This window comes from Monodelphis domestica, chromosome 3, assembly GCF_027887165.1.
Source record: "Monodelphis domestica isolate mMonDom1 chromosome 3, mMonDom1.pri, whole genome shotgun sequence".
Taxonomy (NCBI): Eukaryota; Metazoa; Chordata; class Mammalia; order Didelphimorphia; family Didelphidae; genus Monodelphis; species Monodelphis domestica.
The window spans coordinates 525,737,910-525,756,854 of record NC_077229.1 but is presented as its reverse complement, the minus strand read 5'-3'; the positions used below and the strand labels follow the sequence as shown (position 1 = coordinate 525,756,854).

The 18,945-nt window shown below is 41.2% G+C and overlaps 1 protein-coding gene across 4 annotated transcripts in view; it reads right to left on the bottom strand.

Annotated features, from left to right (window-relative positions):
* Window positions 1–18,945, bottom strand: part of PDZPH1P (uncharacterized) — a 153,293-nt gene that overhangs the window by 14,105 nt on the left and 120,243 nt on the right. For all 4 annotated transcript variants that reach the window (XM_056824952.1, XM_056824954.1, XM_056824953.1 and 1 more), the window contains 3 exons: window positions 9,698–9,855; window positions 9,246–9,288; window positions 3,125–3,311 (listed from right to left, as the gene is read on the bottom strand). In XM_056824952.1, coding sequence (XP_056680930.1) covers window positions 3,125–3,311; window positions 9,246–9,288; window positions 9,698–9,855 — 388 coding nt within the window. The remainder of the gene's footprint in view (window positions 1–3,124; window positions 3,312–9,245; window positions 9,289–9,697; window positions 9,856–18,945) is intronic.

Genomic DNA, 18,945 nt, shown 5'->3' with positions numbered 1-18,945 from the left:
AGATGCCAATGTCTTAAGATATTCAGGGTCTGCCTTCTCTTTGATTTCTTATTGCTTGTTAGGTGTTACTTGGAGAACCTTGAAGTTGTAGCACAGTACAAATTGTTCTGGTTCTGTTCATTTCCCTTTGCATCAGGTTTTACAAGTCTTTCCATTTCTCTTTGAAATCATCTTTTTCCTTATTTGTACATAATCATAAAAAAATTGTTTAGACATTTCACTACTTTAAAAAATTTTTATTCATTTATTTTTAAACCCTTACCTTCTGTCTTAGAACCAATGGTTATAAGGCAGAAGAATAGTAAGTGCTAGACAATTGGGGTCAAGTGACTTGCCCAAGGTCATATAGCTAGGAAGTGTCTGAGGGCAGATTTGAACCCTTCTGTTTCTGGGCCTGCTCTCAATCCACTGAGCCGCCCAGTTGCCCCCTAGGCATTTCACTATTGTAAGGGGAAAATATAGTGGTTTCTTTATAAAAAGGTTGGGCTGGATTATTTTAAAATAGGGTCACCAGGAATTTAATTAATTCCAAAGAGATTTATTTACAATTTATTTACAAAATATAGAAAAAGTGAAGTTAGAAAACCAGAGAGAGGATAGGGTAAGATATCTAGCCTAAGCACTAAGTCATTTACTCGACCCCTGGCAGATATTCCCACTAAACTGTAAGTAGCATGTTTACACTTTTGGTGATTAGATCTAAAAATGGGCAGGGGGGTTAATTTAATTTTCACAATCAGGGGAGAGTTCATTTCATTTTCACTGTCAGAGGAGAATTAAATTTAATCTTCACAATCCCCTCTGATGATCATTGGGAGACTAGTTTCCCCACTGATCATTTAACAGAATCATCTTGTACCCCTAAAAAATGTCTAACTCCTTAGTTTCTAGATTTTGGGCACCACAGAAAGAGATGCTTATTTTTTGTCACGGAGTACATTTTCTCCTTTTCTTAATCTCATGGAATATAGGCCTAGTAGTGGCATATCTAGGTCAGCTAGGTGGCACAGTGGGTAGAGCGCTGGACCTGGAGTGAGGAAGATTCATCTCCCAGAGTTCAAATGTGGCCTCAGACACTTACTGACTGTGTGATTCTAGGCAAGTCACTTAAGCTTATTTTCTTTGATTTGTCATCTGTAAAATGAGCTGGAGATGGCAAACCACTTAAGGATTTTTACCAGGAAAATCCAAATGGCATCCCAAAGAATCTGAAACAACTGAACAACCAAGCGGCATATCTCAGTCAAAGGGCATGCCCTCGTTAGTACTTTTGGCGTATAGTTTCAAATTACTTTCCAAAATGGTTGTGCCCATTCCCAGGTCTACTAAACATGTAATCAATAGCCTCTTGGCCCACTACCCTGTCAATAGTTATTTGCCATTTTTGTCATCCGTATTCATCTAATGAGTGTGAAACAGAACGACAGGATTACCTTAATTTCCATTTCTCTAATTACTAGTAATTTGGGCTTCTTTTCTCGAGAACTGTTTGATGTGTAGACCATTTGTCAATTACAGAATGGTTCTAGCCCACTTCTAGTAAAATCATCGATTGAATTCTCCAGAATATTTTGAGAACTATTTTAGTATGAGGATTTGTCATCTTCTGAACCCTTAAAGAGAGCAAGCTTTGGATATAGAATTCTGACCATCAGGCCAGGCTAAATTTTCCTGTGCCTGAAGGGATGTGTTGCCCCATTTCTACTTGTTTTCTGCAAGGTCCACATCATTTAAGTATCCACGATCTTGCCTGTAGTTTTGGGTGGCAAGAACCTTCCTTGGAGTCAATATCATAAACTTGTCCATTTCCATAGAGAAATGTATGTGGCAGTTGTGTAGATGATGTTTCTCTGGGGACGTTTTGCTGCTTGAGTTAATGTTGGTGTTACTTGTAGAGTCTTTTGGTGGCGTTGCAGGACGGTCGCTGTTTTAGAGACTCTTCTGGGTCTCGGTGCTCTGAGGCTGGGAAAGGCCTGTCCAGGGAGACTGCAGAGTCTTCTTCATGGTGATGACGAAAGGCCTTTCCCTCAAATGGACCCTCTTTCTCCACCTCTCTTTCCTTATGGGGGCCACTTCAGTACTGCCCACACAGGGGAAGAACTCGGTCCTTGTCCCCAGCCAGCTAACCAGTCCGTGGCTACATGCTATCGAAGAGCCGGTAAGGAGAGAATTTGCTCCTAGCAAGCAGTCAGCGAAGATGCAGACGATGCTTCTTCTCCAGCACAATGACATACTTGTGTCTCCTAGAGGCGAGCAACAACCTGAAGTGCTAATTCGGAATGGTTTTCCATATTCAAAGAGCCTGTTTCCTCCCTAAAATCACTTAGGAAGAGCCCGATTATTTTCTTGTAAAGGAGGACTTTAGAAGACTCACAAAAGAATAAAAGAACAAAAGACCTCTAACCAGTCCCCGTGATGTAGTGGAACTTGTCTTTATCCAGGCCTGGGAAGTGGAACTCAAATAAACCGTGAGATGAGCAGGAGAAGCAGGCGAGGGGGTTCCAGGCCAACGCCAGACACCCTGTATTGGGTCTTTCATCACCCCGGCCCTGTCCAGGGTCCTCTCTGGAGACTCACCACTGGACTCTGCCCTGGAGACAGCACAGGGGCTTCCAGGGAACAGAAGCCCTTTGTGAAGTCCAGGAAGTCGGGTCCTCACAGCCCTCAGACAGAGCCGCTCCTCCTGTCCTGGCCAGCTGCAGACCGGAGTACAGAAGAGCCGGCGGTGTTTGGAGGCAGCAGGACCCGCGCTACACACCGAGGCTCCCTCGGCCCCCTCTGGCAACGTCACATTGACTGCGCTCGGGGCAGTTGGGCGAGATGCCCCAAAGGTGGCTCAGCTCGGCTCACCTGTGCCTGCCGGCTCTCCTCAGATAAGGGCTGCCGTCATGACCCGAGAAGCCGGCGTTCGAGGCAGAGCCCCCTGGCTGGTCCCTTAGGTCTCGGGGTGCGCCGTCTCTCTGACGCCCAGGGTGGGGCTTCGAGGAGAGCTCACTCTGAGTGATGCTGCCCAGGAGGCTCCGGGGAATGGCGCCCAGAAGATGGCGGGGTTCGTTTTTCTTACGATTCCATAACAGTCCGTTCGGTCATTGACAAACGTGTGTGAACGCCATGGAGTACCTACCTAGGGCCTGAGTGGAGCGGATACTGGCATAGAGGTACAGGCAGCCGTCCTTCAGGATGCAGTAATACTGGGCCCAGACATCCCGACTCCTCTCCAGCTGGTGGAGGAGCCCCAGACACTCTGGGCTCTTGATGGCCAAGGGCGGAAGACCGCTGTTGTGCCGCGTCACGTCTGTCCACACGTGGTTCTGCGAGTCAGCACAAAGGAATCATTTTAGAGGCAGAACTGGAGAGACGTGTCAGAACTACAAAAAGCCGTCCACCGGAAGGAGCCTCGGCTTTCATTAGACCCTAAATCTGCTCCACGGGAACAGCATTCCGCCTCTTTGGGTGAAGAGGCGCCCAGCGCTTGGAAGTGTGAACACGTCTACTCACTACAATTATCTACTCATTATAATTACTGTCCTTAGATTCACTAACGTTTTGCTTGCTCATAATTTCTCCCTTCTAGAGAATCCCCTCATAAAGGAGTCCTTTCAGAGCCCCATCGAATATTTGAAGACGTCTTTCCTATCCGTGATAAACGTCTTCTTCTCCAGGCCAATCATCCCCAGTTCTCTCAGCGGATGCTCATCAGATACAGTCTCAGGTCTCTTGACCATTTCAGGGCTCCCCATCTTGATGGGGTTCAGCTTGTCAAGGCTGGTCTGAAACGTGCTGCCAAGAATGGTGACAACCTGAGCCTTATCTTCCCTTAAACAGCCCTCATGAAATGGCTTTTCTTGCTCAAATAAAAGATATCTGGAACAGTAGCAAGAGCCAGGGCAGATTGGTAAGGTGGGAGCATGGATGATACATTTTAATATTCAGTTGTTTTTGAGTTGTGTCTGACTCTTTGAGAGCCCATTGGGAGTTTTCTTGGCAGACACTAGGGTTGTTTGTCCTTTCCTTATCCAGCTCACTCTATAGATAAGGAACTGAGGCAAAGAGGGTTAAGGGACGTGCCCAGGAGGCATCTGAATCAAGACTGAATCACTTCAATATCTGAGGCCATATTTAAACCCAGAAAGATGAATCTTCCTGATCCCAGGCCCTGCACTCTATCACGAGGCTCCCTAGATGCCACGAATTACACTCTATCGAGAAGAATTCTGCATTAGGCAGAGAAGTTAGGTTTGAAAAAACCAATTTCACCCATGTTTATGGTTCCCCTGACTCTGCATTCACTCCCTGGCTTTAGACCATGACTATGAATTCCTTTAGACTACATTCTTGGACTTAATTCCTTTCAAACTCTAGTTTGCGGACACCCTCTTTAACTTCTTGGTCATAATTCAGTGGCATTTTTACCTAAGGGATAGTTTTTCTTCTAGCTCTGTTCATTGCCTCCTAATCTCTAACTGATGGTTCCCTTTGCCTATCAGACAGGTTCTCAGAAATTTGAGATTGGAGCCATTTGCCTTCCTCATTTTTGTAGGAAGTATTAATTTCTCCAGAGCTGCCTTAGGATGATTCACGTTGTAGAGATTTTTGTTAGGTTACTTCCCAAATCTATCATGTCCATTTTATAATTCTCATAGTGTCCATAATGACAGATATTATGTAAATGTTAATTCTGCTTTAAATGCATTTTTGTCATTCAGTTTTGATTTCAGGATGCCAGTGAGTCTCTTAACATATTATTTTGAGTACCAGCTTCTTGTTAAGCATTTTTATTCTGGCGTTTTCAGTGCAAAGGCAATTCCTTTCAGAAGAGAAACATAGGCAAAATCAGAAGGGAAAAGCTTTGCCTTAATTCTATTGCTTTCATCCAATGTATTAGCTCCAAATTTGTGTAATCTTCAAATCTTATGAACCAGACATCTATACCTTTATTTATATCATTGCCAAAAGCACAGATCCCTGGACCACTCTATAGAAATCTGACAAGCAGACATTCAACCCTTAACAAACCATTCATTTTAATAGATCCTTTTAAAACACAAATGCTGATTCTCTATTAGCCATTACTTCCCCCATCATTACCAATACAACAGTCATTCTCCTTGGGAAAAAAATAGAAAATAAAAAAATAATTGAGAAACTCTGCCTTCTCCCTGTTTTTTCATGGTTTTATTTTCCCCCAAAGCGTTTCTATCCCTTCTTTGATCCTTCTATTTTTCTAATACAACAAGCCCTTTTGCTGTCCTTAGCTTCAACCACCAGCCTTGCTTCATTCTGAGCGTCAAATTTTATAGGCTTATTTTATAGGCAACTTTATAAATTCATCCTCTGTTACCTGCCTTTGATTCTATATTCTATAATTATTTTTTAAAAACCCAAGTTTGTTGGTGAGGTTTCTTTTGCACTAAATACATTAAAAGAATAGATATTCTTTTATAGTGAAAAACCAGGGGGAAGTATATGGGGATGGAAAGGGTGCCTCAGAATAGAAAGTTCCAAATTCTCCTTTACGCATGTTAGTACATACCAATGGATTGATTAAAGTTTGATATTTAATTTGTCTCAGAACATTCTTAAGATATCCTTTGTGACAGAGGGAATAGCCTGGTCATTGTATATATCTCTTCAATTAAAAAAAATCATCTACTTATTTTTAACATCTTTTTTCTTTTAAATCTTGAATTCCAAATTTTCTTCCCTCCAAATCCTCCCCCATCCATTGAGAAGACAAAGAATGTGATATCAATTATACATGTGAAACCATGCAGAAATGTTTTCATATTAGCCATGTTACAAAAAGAAGCAAGAAAAATAAAGTTAGAAAATTATACTTTAATTTTCACTGCAAGTTCAATAATTCTCTCTGTGGAGGTGGATAGCATTTTCATCATAAGTCCTTAAAAATTGTCTTGAATCTTTGTATTGCTCAGAATAGCTAAGTCTTTCTTAGTTGATCTTCATTATAATCATCTCCGTGTTCTGCTTCACTTCACTTTTCATCAGTTCATATGGGTCTTCCCAGGTTTTTCTGAACTCATTCTATTTACCATTTCCTATGGCACAATTCTGTTCCATCACAATCATATAACACAACTTGTTCATCCATTTCTCTATTGAAAGACATCCTTTCAATTTCCAGTTCTTTACCACCACTATATAGGTGGTAGCATTCTATAAATGCTGGATCAAAGAGTACACACAGTTTCATAGCCCTTTGAGCATAGTTCCAAATTGTTCTCCATAATGGCTGGATCAGTTCACAACTCTACCAACATTTCATTAGTCTCCTTATTTTTCTATATTCCCTCCAAAATGTTATTTTTAATAGATGTGAGATAGTGTCTCAGAGTTGTTTTGATTTTCATTTCTTTAATCAAGAGTAATTTAGAGCATTTAAAAAATAATTATAGATAGCTTTGATTTTTTTCTTCTGAAAATTGCCTATCCCTATCTTTGACCATTTGAAGAATGTGGTCAAAAGAATGACCAGCTGAAGAATGGCTCTTATTTTTATAAATTTGACTCAGTTACTTACAAATTTATGAATGAGATCTTTATCAAAGAAACTTTCTGCAAAAAAAATTTTATATTACTTCATATTTTATGGGTTTTTTTTAGCAAAATGTTGTTTTCCTGATAATTTCTTTTAAATTAGGTTGATTTTTGCTTTTGCTTTGTCTGGGATCACGATTGCCACCGCTACTCTTTTTTTTTTTACTTCAACTGAATCATAATAGATTCTGCTCTATACCTTAATTTTAATTCTGTATATTTGTCTTTCTGTTTTAAGCCTGTTGGACATAATGTTGGACTTTGGTTTCTAAACCATTCTCCTCTCTGTTTCCATTTTATGGGTGAGTACCTCCCATTCACATTCAGCTATGATTACCAATTGTATATTTCTCTCTATCCTATTTTCTTCTGTTTATTTTTCTCTTTTTATCCTGTATCTCCTCAAAAGTCTGTTTAGAGCCTGATCACTGCCTTCCTTAACCCCTCTGCCCCCTCTCTTTTATTATCTTCTTCCACAGATTTCTATACCTAGCTGAGAATGTAGACATATATTCTTTCCTCTTTAAACCAATTTAGATGAAAGCAAGGTTCAAGCATTTTTTTGCTACCCCTCCATTTCCCCTTCACTATAATATCTCTTCCTTAGTGCCTCTGTTACATGAAATAAATTTTCTCATTCTTCTCCCTTCTTCATTCTCCCAGTACATCCCCCTTTCTCATGCCTACCTTTTTTCTGATCATTCCAACATAATCAAGTCATACCCACACCTTCTAGCTTGTTCTATCTTATTCTAGCTTGTTCTATCCATCTATATTGTTCTAAATGTACTAAAAATGATAGATTTCATAGATGTTATATGTATCCTCTTTCATTTGTACAGAGGAACCAGGATAATAGCAAGGGTTGTGCTGGAGCCAACTCTAACTGGATTCCTGAGACCTGATTATTAAATTTAATGGAAGCATTTATACTTCAACAACTGATACAAATTAAGACTTGATTGTTGAGATCTAAAAACGTGTTAATAAGGCAGATTAGACTTAAAAGGGTATATGCACATTCATCTTTCAGGGTTGTTAAACATTTATCAGCACCCCACTGTACTGCTCTGTAGCTTTTGCTTGAACTCAGCAGTACAGTAGAAGTTTCTAGGAATGAAGTCATCATTAGATTAGAGACCTGGTACCCAGAAGATAATGATAATAATAATAATTGGGATATTGATGCCATTTTGAGCTCTGTGAAATTCCTTACATCCATTATCTCAGCTGAGCTTCACAAGCAGAAAGAGGTCAACAGATCTGGAAGGGTGATCTCATGATCTGTAGTGTCAGAGCTTGGTGATAAGTGAAAAAGGTTCCTTAGCTTAGAGATGGATGAGTCTTCTGCCCAGGCTGTTCCCTTCCAAGGGTTTGGATGGAGAAAGAGGGGCTCAGAAGTAGTTCCTTTCTCTGTGATTTGCTTCTTTGTCTTCAAGCAAGTGTGACCTATTTCCTTCATTATACTATCCCACCTGGCACAGAGGACTCACTGTTAGTTTTCCCTCTTTGTTTTTTGATTTTCTCTTTACTCTTGACATAGTAGTAGAAAAAATGTCAAAGAATAGTTCTTGCTGAACTTTTAAAAATGTGAATTAGAACTCTACTGGGAGTATGTGTGCCCATCTATTCTGCCTTTGCGCATTGACTCTAAGTAGAGTAAACATTCCAAACTTCTAAAGCTCATTAGGGTGCTCTGCTAGAACTGTATGAGTATTGAGTGATAAAAGGAGCCATAAGCCTTCTTGTGAAATCATATTGTTGGTCATTGTTTTTTTAATGAGGTTAATAGCACCCTGGGCATTGAATTCAACTTCAAATCTTCAAACCCTTCTTTGAAAACTGACTTATGGAGGTTGAAGATTTTAATAAAGGAGACTATCCATCAACAAAGCCTTCTGCCAATAGTTTTTCATAAAGCAATTTAAAAAGTTTCTTCGAGGAAATTGAAAATCTCCATGAGGACTTTTCTGGTCTCATCTCCAAAGCAGAATAAATAACACTAATGGTAACATAGAGCTCTTCCCCTTGAAATGCAGTAAGTATAAAATGTATATCACTTCAAAATGCAACAGTATAAGCAGAAAGGAAAGCATCGCCAAAGCTCAGTGACTTAAACGACAGTCCTGCCTTCTGTTTATTCTTTTTTCTTACTGCTTTCCAGGTCAAATCCATCACAGCTCTGTTCCAGTGTTGGAGAAGAGGATTTGGGAAGGCATAAGGGTCTAAAACGTAGAGAGATTAAGGATGGAAAGCCTGAAAAATCCAAACAGCTCCCCTTTACATATGTATGAAGAACATATTGCTAACAGGGCGATTCTAACAAAGTTTGGGGCGTTTATCTGGAGGCTTCAGCGAAGATAATCCAGACTTTTTCATTAAAAGAGAAAATGGGATCTGGTCCAATTTACTTAGTATGAGGGGCTGCCGTTTCACACTTTTCTGCAGATGCCACCCAGGGTTTCTGGGATAGATAACCTGCACAACACTGATATGAAACGAGAACTGTAGGAAGGCGATTCTCCTACAGATTTTGTTGATCTGACATTTTCTTTCAAACCTTTTAGAATAATGTTATCTGGCCACAAAGTTGACTACATGACATGACATTGAATTTTCTCCTTTGCCCCTCTGACACAAAAAAACAACAACATGAAGACAGATAATTATCAGAAGCTCTCTATTACCTGACAGACAGGATGGGCAGCTTTGTCCATTGCTTCTAGCCACCTGAAACGGAACAGAATGAGAGTAGCTTTTCTTAAAAAGTGTGAAATGTAGTTTTCCACTAAAGTTCTACTCCAAATTTTATGCTTCTTATAATTCTGTTCCGTCTTCTATTTCTGATCCCCTAAACTAGAATAACACAGACCAAAAAAAAAAATCAGGAATTGGGAATGGAGGCGGAGAGAATGACAGAGACAGAGACACAGAGGGAAACAAAGGCAGAGAGGCAGAAATAAGGAGAAGACAGATAAGACAGAAGAGAGACAGAAAGTGACACAGATAGAGAAGGCAAGAGAAAGACAGAGACAAAGAAAAGAAAGAGACACACACATTCAGAGAGAGAGAGAGAGAGAGAGAGAGAGAGAGAGAGAGAGAGAGAGAGAGACCAGTGAATGAGTAATGAATTGGTTACCTTTTCATCTCTTGGTTTGAGGTGGCACAGAGGCAAAAAGTCCTTGTTCCAGATTGGGGCACACATTTAAACACAAATGGTTTTCCCAAGCTGCTGTCTATTCCAACTTCTGCACCTTCTAACTTCATTACATCCAGTGGTCGATGTTTTCCTTCATCCTGTAATCAACACAGCAAAATCTAAGCAGTAGGATTTGCTGCCATTTCAGTTGTTTCTGACTCTTCACGATACCATTTGGGGTCTTCTTGGCAAAGATATTGGAATAATTTATTATTGCCTTCTCCAGCTCATTTGATGGAAAAGAAAACGGAGGCAAACAAGATTAAATGATTTGCCTAGAGTCACACTGCCAGTGAGACGGAGGTCTGATTTGAACTTAGTTCTTCCTTACTTCACAATCTATGTATTGCACCACCTTGCTCTAAAGATAGCTACACCAAAAGGGACAGTACCTCCTCACCCTTGGGGCAGAGCCTAATTTTAACACAAAAGTCAAGAAGGAGGCTGGAAAAATAGCAAACAAAGAACACTAAAGAATCTGACCATTAAAATGATTATGGTGACAAGGAAAATAAAAATAAGCAGACAACAAAGTCAAAATGGTTGTATCTAAACCCTTGAAGAAAACTATTAGTTTACTTCAGGCCCCAAAAGAATTCCTTAAAAAGCTCAAAAAGGAATAAAAAATCAAATAAAAGAAGGGGAAAATTGGGGAAAGAAATGTGAATGATATAAGAAAATCATGAAAATAGGCCAATAGCTTTGTAAAGGAGGCACAAAAAGTACTAAAGAAAACACCTTAGAAAGCAGAATAGGCCAAATGATGAAAGAGGCAAAAAAAAATCCCCCCAAAAGAAGTTTTCATTAAAAGGCAGACTTGACTAAAAGGAAAAGGGTATATAAAACATTGAAAAGAACTCCTTAAAAATTATAATTGGGCAAGTGGAAACTAATGACCAAGAATTGCCTACCCAGCAAAATTAAGTATAATCCATCAAAGGAAAAAAATGGATATTCAATGAAATAGAGGACTTTTAAGCATTTCTAATGAAAAGACCAGAGCCCAATGGAAAAACGTCTTTCAAATACAAAATTCAAAAGAGGCAGAAAAAGTCAAACAGAAAAGAGAAATCATAAGAGATTCAAAAAGGTTAAACTTGTTTATATTCCTCCCTAGGAAGATACTATTTGTAACCCCTTAGAACATTATCATTATTAGGGCAGGTATAAGGAGTATACATAGATGGAAGCCACAGTATGAGTTGAATATGATAGGATATCTTTTAAAAGAGGAGTATATTGGTAGAAGGGGGAAGGAAGAAGTAGAATGGGGTAAACTATTTTACATAAAAGAGGCACAAAAGAGTTTTTACTGTGGGGGAAGAAGATGGTAGATACAGGAGAGAGAGCACTTGAACTTGACTTTCATGGTAATTGCTAAGAGGGAATACCATACATACTTGCTCACCTATAGAAATCTATCTTACCCTACAGGAAAGTAGGGTAAAAGGGGGAGGGGATTTTGATAGAAGGGAGGGCAGATTAAGGCAGCCAGTAATTAAAAGCAAAATATTTTTTTGTGGATGGACAGAGTGAAAGGAGAGAGAGAAGGAACCTGTGGAAAAGTTTCTAAAGCAAATTTCTCTGAAAAGGTCCTTATTTCTCAAATATATAGAAAACGGGGTCAAATTTATATGACGATAAGTCATTCCCCTACTGATAAATGGTCAAAAGACATAAACAGGCAGTTTTCAGATGAAATAATCAAATCAAATATGAAAAACTCTTTACATCACTGTTAGATTAGAGAAATGCAAATTAAAACAATTCTGAGGTGTCATCCCACACCTATGAAACTGACAAATATGACAGAAAATGAAAATAACAAATGTTGGAGGGGAAATGGGAAAATTGAGATACTGATGGCTTCTAATGGTTGGTGGGATTATGAACTGACATAATTACTCTGGGGAGTAATTTGGATCTATGCCCAGAGGGCATATAAAGATATATGTCCTTTGGACATATAAAGATATAAAACTACCTTTTTTATTTAAACCTTGACCTTCCATCTTAGAATCAATCATGTTTGATTTTTCAGAAGAGCAATAAGGACTAGGCCATGGAGGTTAGGTGGGCTACACAGCATGGAAGTATCTGAGGCTGGATTTGAACCTAGGACCTCCTATCCCTAAGTATAGATCTCAATCCACTGAGCCACCTCGCTGCCCTCATATGCATACTTTTTGACCACAAAATACCCCTAGTAGATCTGTATTCCAAAGACATGAAAAACAAAGGGAAAGGACTTCTACGATGCACAAAGTTATTTATGCCATCTCTCTTTGTGGTGGCAAAGAACTGGAAATTAAGGGGATGCTCGTCATTTGGGGAAGCTGAGATACATGATGATAATGGAATACTATTGTGCTATAAGAAATGTCAAGAAAGATGCTCTCAGAAAAACATGGAGGGGCTTACATGAACAGATGCAAAGTAAAGTGAGCAGAAGTTGGAGAACATTGTACACAGTCACAGAAATATTGTATGATCGTCAATTGGGAATAACTAGGCTATTCTCGGCAATACAATGATCCAAGACAATTCTGAAGAACTTATGATGAAAAATCCTCTCTACCCCAGAGAAAGAGTCAGTGGAGTCTGAATGCAGATGGAGGCTTACTTCTTCAACTTGCCTTCATTTTCTTGGTTTGCATTTTCTTTTACAACATAACTTAATGTAGAAATGTGTTTTGCATGCCTGTACATGTATGACCTATACCAAATTGCTTTCCTTCTTAAGGATGCAGAGGGGAGTAAGGGAGAGAGAGAATTTGAAGCTCAAAAGTTTAAAAAATGTCAATTTTTTTTACATGGAATTAGAAAAAATAAAATGTAAAAAGAGTAAAAAATAAATATGGTCTAATTAAGTAGGCTTAAAATACATATATTGTAATCATGAATATATAGATGTATATAAAGCACATGTTAACATTTAAATATAGATATTCTAAATCATTATATTGTATGCATAATCAAGATTCTTCTAGTCCATGTAGTTCCCAATTTATATACTGGTTGTATTTTGAAAAATTCATTTAGAAATCAGTTATTTGTAACTTAAATTTTTTTTTCTCCATGGAATTAACAGCATCCCTGCGATTTAGGAATCCCCATTTCTTAAAAATACTTTAACCCTTGATGTTATTGTTATGTAAAGCTATTAGAAACGACATCTACATTATTACAAATTACAGAACGTTGTCAACATTATTGCAAATATATTATTTATATATGTCCAATGAGGTTTTCAGGGGTTAGCAACAGTGGGAAAAGCACTAAATACAGAAGCTCTTGAGTCATTCTGTGGTTTATTAGTTATAGATTTTTGGAAAATTATTTCATTTATCAGGGACTTAGCAATATCATCTGTAAAATGAGATTATTAGGCTCAATTCTCTCTAAGCATCCTTACAGTTCTGAACTTTAGAATTTTCAGAACTATCATTTTACCATTTTAGAAGTAGCTCTAAAATAAATTCCAAGAGCCCCAAGTTTAGTAATTAGTAATTAGAAGGCCTGAGTTTGATTTCTAGCTCCATCACTTAAAGGATGCATAAAAGAGGGCAGGAAAGGAGCATTTATTAGCCACAAACTAGAAGGCAGGCCCTCGGCTAAATACTTTATAAATATCATCTTTTTTGATCCTCACAACCACCCTGGGAAGTAGGTGCTAGGATAACCTCCCATTGTAAAAGGGAAGAAACTGAAGCTTGACTTAAATTCTTGACAGAATTATTGGACATCCAGAAAAGGGTATTAAGATCCCAAAGAGTCAGTTTGACTTCATCAAGAACAGTCATGTCATGTCATACAGAACATCCGTGCTATTGGAAACGATTGGGTGTAGTGGATGATTTCACTGAACTATTTTTTCAGGGAAGGTTTCCTGGCTAAGGTGGGAAAAGAGAGCAAATAGAATCTATAAAACTTTTGTTTTAAAGAATAGATCTTGCTAGACGAATCATATTTCCTTTTTTTTTTTTGACAGGGTTACTAGTTTGGTCAATCAGGTGAAAAATACAGCTAGAGTTCACTTGGATTTTAATAATATATTTGTCAAAATCACTTTTGCTATTGTCATTGAATGGAGGAAAACTGGCTATGCCATAGTCCAATTAGCCTGGGAGATTAAATGGCCAGATCCAAAGTCAATGGACCAACGAAGGGTTCCATTTCAATTTGTGTAGACAGCTGCAGTGGAGCAGCCCAGGCACCCATGCCTCCGCCCTTTCTGAAGAAGCAGAGACAGAGATAAAGGCAGACACAGTGTGTTATCTAATTCTTAAATGGCAGAGAGATGGCCAACATTATAGAGATAGAGATAGATATGGATATGGATATAGATATAGATAGATTATATAGATAGGTAGTTATAGATGTAGATGTAGATGTAGATATAGATATAGATATAGATATAGATATAGATATGTAGATATAGCTAAGGGCAGAGAGATGGCCAACATTATAGAGATAGAGATAGATATGGATATGGATATAGATATAGATAGATTATATAGATAGGTAGTTATAGATGTAGATGTAGATAGAGATAGAGATATGTAGATAAAGCTAAGGGCAGAGAGATGGCCAACCTTCACGGAAAGTCGGGCTTTACAGGTATTTTGCCACGAGGACCAATCTCTCTATCAGAATGAAATCGGTGCTCAATTGGACGCTGTTTCTCTTTGTTCAGGAGCTGCCGCTACTCCTCCTGGCGCTCCGCAGTCCTTCTCTCCGGGACTTTACAAGGCATTTTTACTCTAGACTAAACTGGCAGCTCTTTGGAGAGAACGGCTCGTGTGCACACGCTGCTTCTTCCATGCGTGGGCCTGCGGTCTGTCAGCCTTTCCCCATAACTGATGCTTCTCCACCATTCGAGCGTGCGCGTCAGCAGCTGGTCCATCCCACATTCAGGAAGCTGCCGGGTCAGGGACTTGCTCAGTGCTGGGGACACGCAGGCACACAAAGTGAGAGGCGACCCTTCCCGGGGGAGCTGGCCCTCCCCCAAAGGGAGTTCAAAAGCAGGTGGGGTCTGCAGAGGGAGGGTCCGGCCTGAGGACGTGCTTCTGAAGTCTATCAATGGAGGAAGAGAGGCAGGGGGGGGGGGCGGGGGGCGGTGCACTGACCTTTGCTGCCCCTCCAGAAGTGGAGGCTTCAGAAGAGACTCACCGTTGGAAGAAAAGGGGGAGATGAGCCTTCCAGAGAGGGGCTCCGCGGGGAGAAGACTGCAGACAAAGCACAAGACAAGAGCTCTTGCTAGCTAGTTGGCGGCCTGGGAGTGACTACAAGCTCTCTGCACACTCTACTTCTCTTGGAGGCACGCCCATTGCATGTCCTCGTTACTCTTCCAGAAGTTTCCTGGGGATCCAGGAGGGAGTCCCGTCCATCAAGGAAGTGGGTGCCTCCGTGGACCCTGGGCTGGATGCTCGTGACTCTGACCCCAGCGGAGGGGCAGGAGTGTTAGCACAACCCGATCCAGGAGGCTATGAGCGGCCCTTGAAAAGGCACCAATAAATCAACAGAACGTCTTTCTGGTCTGCGTCTTACCAAGGAGGAGTCGGGATGGCCCGGCTCTCGGGCAGCCTCTCAAACACAAGATCTCTTTGGGGGTCCCTCTGGCACTAAAGCGAACACCAGCACATCCATTGGGGAAGGGACGTCGCCTGTCCGGGAAAGGCTGGGCTGCTGGGACACAGCGAGTCCCGGGGAGCCTGTGCAGAGTCGTGGGCACAGCGCAGAAATGGAGCCGAGTGAGGGTTGGTGCTGGGACCCTTCCTGGACACAAGAGGCTTTTGTAAGATGGCGGGCGGTCCGTTGGGGTGGGACTGGATCTTAGTGCTGCTGCTGCTCTGGCGTGGGTTTGAGCGGTGGCACCTCTTCCATTTGCAGCAGGCTCAGCTGTGCCTCCCCTGCTCTGATGACAGCTTTGGGACGGTCTCTCTGAGAGCAGCTGTGGCGAGCCAGCGGCTCGAGCCACTCGTGTCTCTGACTGTACTTGGGCAGCTGGGCCTTCTCCCTCCATCCTTTTTATTGCCTTCCTCTCAGCAGGGCCCGCAGCTCTCCGCACTGCTCCTGTAAGCTGGCTGTGCTCTGACCTCCTTGCAGTTTAGCCCAGGACGTGCCCAGGAAGCTCACATTTTCCTTGCTTCAGGCATTCTCAGGTCCCATCCCAAGTCCAATCCTTGTGTTTGTGATCTGCGATCCGTCCAGACTCTTTAGAGGTTCCGCATCCTCTGCCCAACTTCCTTGGGGTGTCACATGGAAGGGCCGATTCTGTGACTTCCGAGGCTCTTCCCAACCCTAAATCCAGGATCTCGGCAGTGTTTCAGTGAAGAAGCGGAGGCCACACAGGTGAAAAGTTGACTGGAGGCCACCAAAGCCAACCTGTGCCTCCCTCATGAGATGTTGTTGTTCCAGGGACGATGCCCGCAAAGCCTCCTTTGTGTGTCTCGTGCTCTTGCCCGGGTTTTTTACGCTCAAGAAGGGAAGCAATGAGAAGAACTGGGTGACAGCAAGTCAGTATTCCAGGCTGGAATGGGGGTGCGGCTGCTGCCATTCTTTTCTGTGAATTGTTTAATTGGGTGAAAATTGACCCTTGACTTTTCATGCAGGCACCTTGGATTTGGAGTCTTCTGTCTTTTCTCACAACACCTGTCAGTCAGTCGGCTCTAAGAGGAAACGTCTGTTCAAGCCTTGTGCTAAGCCCCAGCAGCAGAAATTCAAAGAAGCACCCAAAGATTTACCTCCCGGAGGTGACCTTCTACTAGGGCAGGAAAGCCCAGAAAGAGGGTCTGGGAAGAGGCGGTGTGTGTGTGTGTGTGTGTGTGTGTGTGTGTGTGTGTGTGTGTCCCCAAGACGGCCGTGTGGAATTGATGGAACTGGCAGGGCTGCCTGGTTCTGGGCCAGAAAAGACGAGCTGTCAGTCCTGCCTCAGAGGTGGCATCTAAGATGTCTTTGGGGAGGAGAAAAGGGTGAGGACAGAGTCTGGGCTGGGGGAGCCCGTGGAGATGGAAGGAGAAGAGAATGCAGATTTATATGGCTTCTACTCCACGTCCACACCCAGGGGAGGGACAGAGTAGAGAGAGGACTGGATGGGAATCAGGAAGATCTTCCCGAGTTCAAAGCTGACCTCAGCTCATTCCTGGCTACGTCTTAGCTCTGCTTCAGCTCCACTGTAAAATGAGCTGCAGAAGGAAAGGGCAAATCATTCTAGTATTTTTGGCATGAAAACCCCAAGCAGGGTTACAGGGTTGTACAGAACTGAAGAATAATTGATCAGCAATTATGTGCCGAGCCCTGACCCGAATGTCTGTCATCCCATTGGCCAAATGAAAAGGAAAATGCGAACTATAATCGCAACAAAAGGCACGAAGAACCGATCTAAAGCTGAATGATATGGACGATGATTCAAAACCAGGAATACGAGCTGATATTTGCCATTCCAACTCCGAAACAAATGATCCCGATACATTTCTATGAATGGCTTGTCCTAGGCAAAGGATTTGACTAAATAAGATCACTTTTTCTCCCTTAAAAATTCTTATTATATAAATGTATTCCAAAGTTTATAAGCAAATTGATGTTATACCAATGATTAGCATCGACTGCTTCCAGTACAATCTCGTAACCTATTTTTACAGTAATGTTGTCTCGGGAAACAAACGTTTAAGAACTATACGAGCCGACTTCATTTTAGCGGAAGCTACAGCAGTGAAAAATCCACAAATTAAGGAGGAAAAAGGAATCAAAGAAAACCAAGGAAAACAGTTAGTCCTTATCTTTATTATCTGGAGTAGAAGAAAGGACTTGGCCTAGGAAAAACGGAAAGAGAGAGGTCATTAAAAAAATGCTTACCCCCGTCTTAGGATCAATTCTGAGACAGAAAAGCAGGAAGGGTTAGGCAGTTGGAGTGAAGTGGCTTTCTCAGGTTCACACAGCTAGGAAGTGGCTAAGGCTAGATTTGAACCTAGGACCTCCCATCTCTAGGCCTGACTCTCCATCCACTGTGCTACCTAGATGCCCTGAAAGAGGTCATGTCTTATAGCAAAAACAATGTGAAAGGGAGTGGAAAATATATATTCTAGAATATGGTATTCTAAAGAGAAAACTGGCAAAACTGAGGAAAGGATATGTTTTAGGAAGAGGATAGGGGCCTCATTTGGGTTTTTCTTTGAAGATATTCTACCAAAGCAGTGACTGAAAATTCTTTATTTTTAAATTATTGTTTAGTTGTTGTTGGGTTATTTCAACTGTGTTCAACTCTTCATGACCCTATTTAAGGTTTTCTTGGCAAAGATACAGAGGTGGTTTGTCATTTCCTTCTCTGTTCATTTTACAGATGAGGAACTGAGGCAGAGTTAGTGTCTTGCCCATGATCACACAGCTAGTAAATGTCTGAGGCTGGATTTGAACTCAGATCTTCTGGACTGTAGGCCCAGTGCCTTATCCACTAGGCCATTTAGGTATCCCAGTGTTTTAGTAACCAATGTTAAATGAAATGGTGTCCTTTGATACATCATAGAGGAAAACAGAAAATTCCATGATCTGGATATAGAGGGACTAGACCCAAGACAAATGGAGGGAAAGAAGTCGTCCTATTTATTTATTTTTTTAAGATTTATTGTCAGTATCAATTCCAAGATGGAAGAGGGACCAAGTGAGTAAAAAAGAGGGAAAGGCTGGACTTCGGCCATCTCTATCCAATAAAGATGGCAAGGAAGTAGGGAGGATACTAGAATGGAGAAAGCATACTGTGATATAATATGGTGATGGCCAGGGTGAACAAACCTCAATAACCACAGGTCAAATTGCTCTAGAATAAATGGACAGCTTTAGGGGCTGTCAATTCTTTAAGATGACTATTTAGGATTATCCTTTATATTTCTCTTCTTCATTCCCAACTCTCCACTCCCCAAGAAAAGAAAAGAGGAAAAGCAGCCAGAATAACAGTAGAAGGAAATCTGCCCTTGGCAGCCTCATTGTCTCCCTCCCACGCTCAGTTACCCTAACAACACTTCCTTTACTTTTATCAAAGTTGAGTAGCAGAAAACAAATTCATGGCTCCCCCAGTTGCAGCTGTTCTGGGCTTGACCCAGCACAGGATAACAGGGATGGGTTACATCTATTACATAATCAGAGGTTATTGACTTAGATGTGGATTTTTTATTCTTTTCCATTTTCTTGCA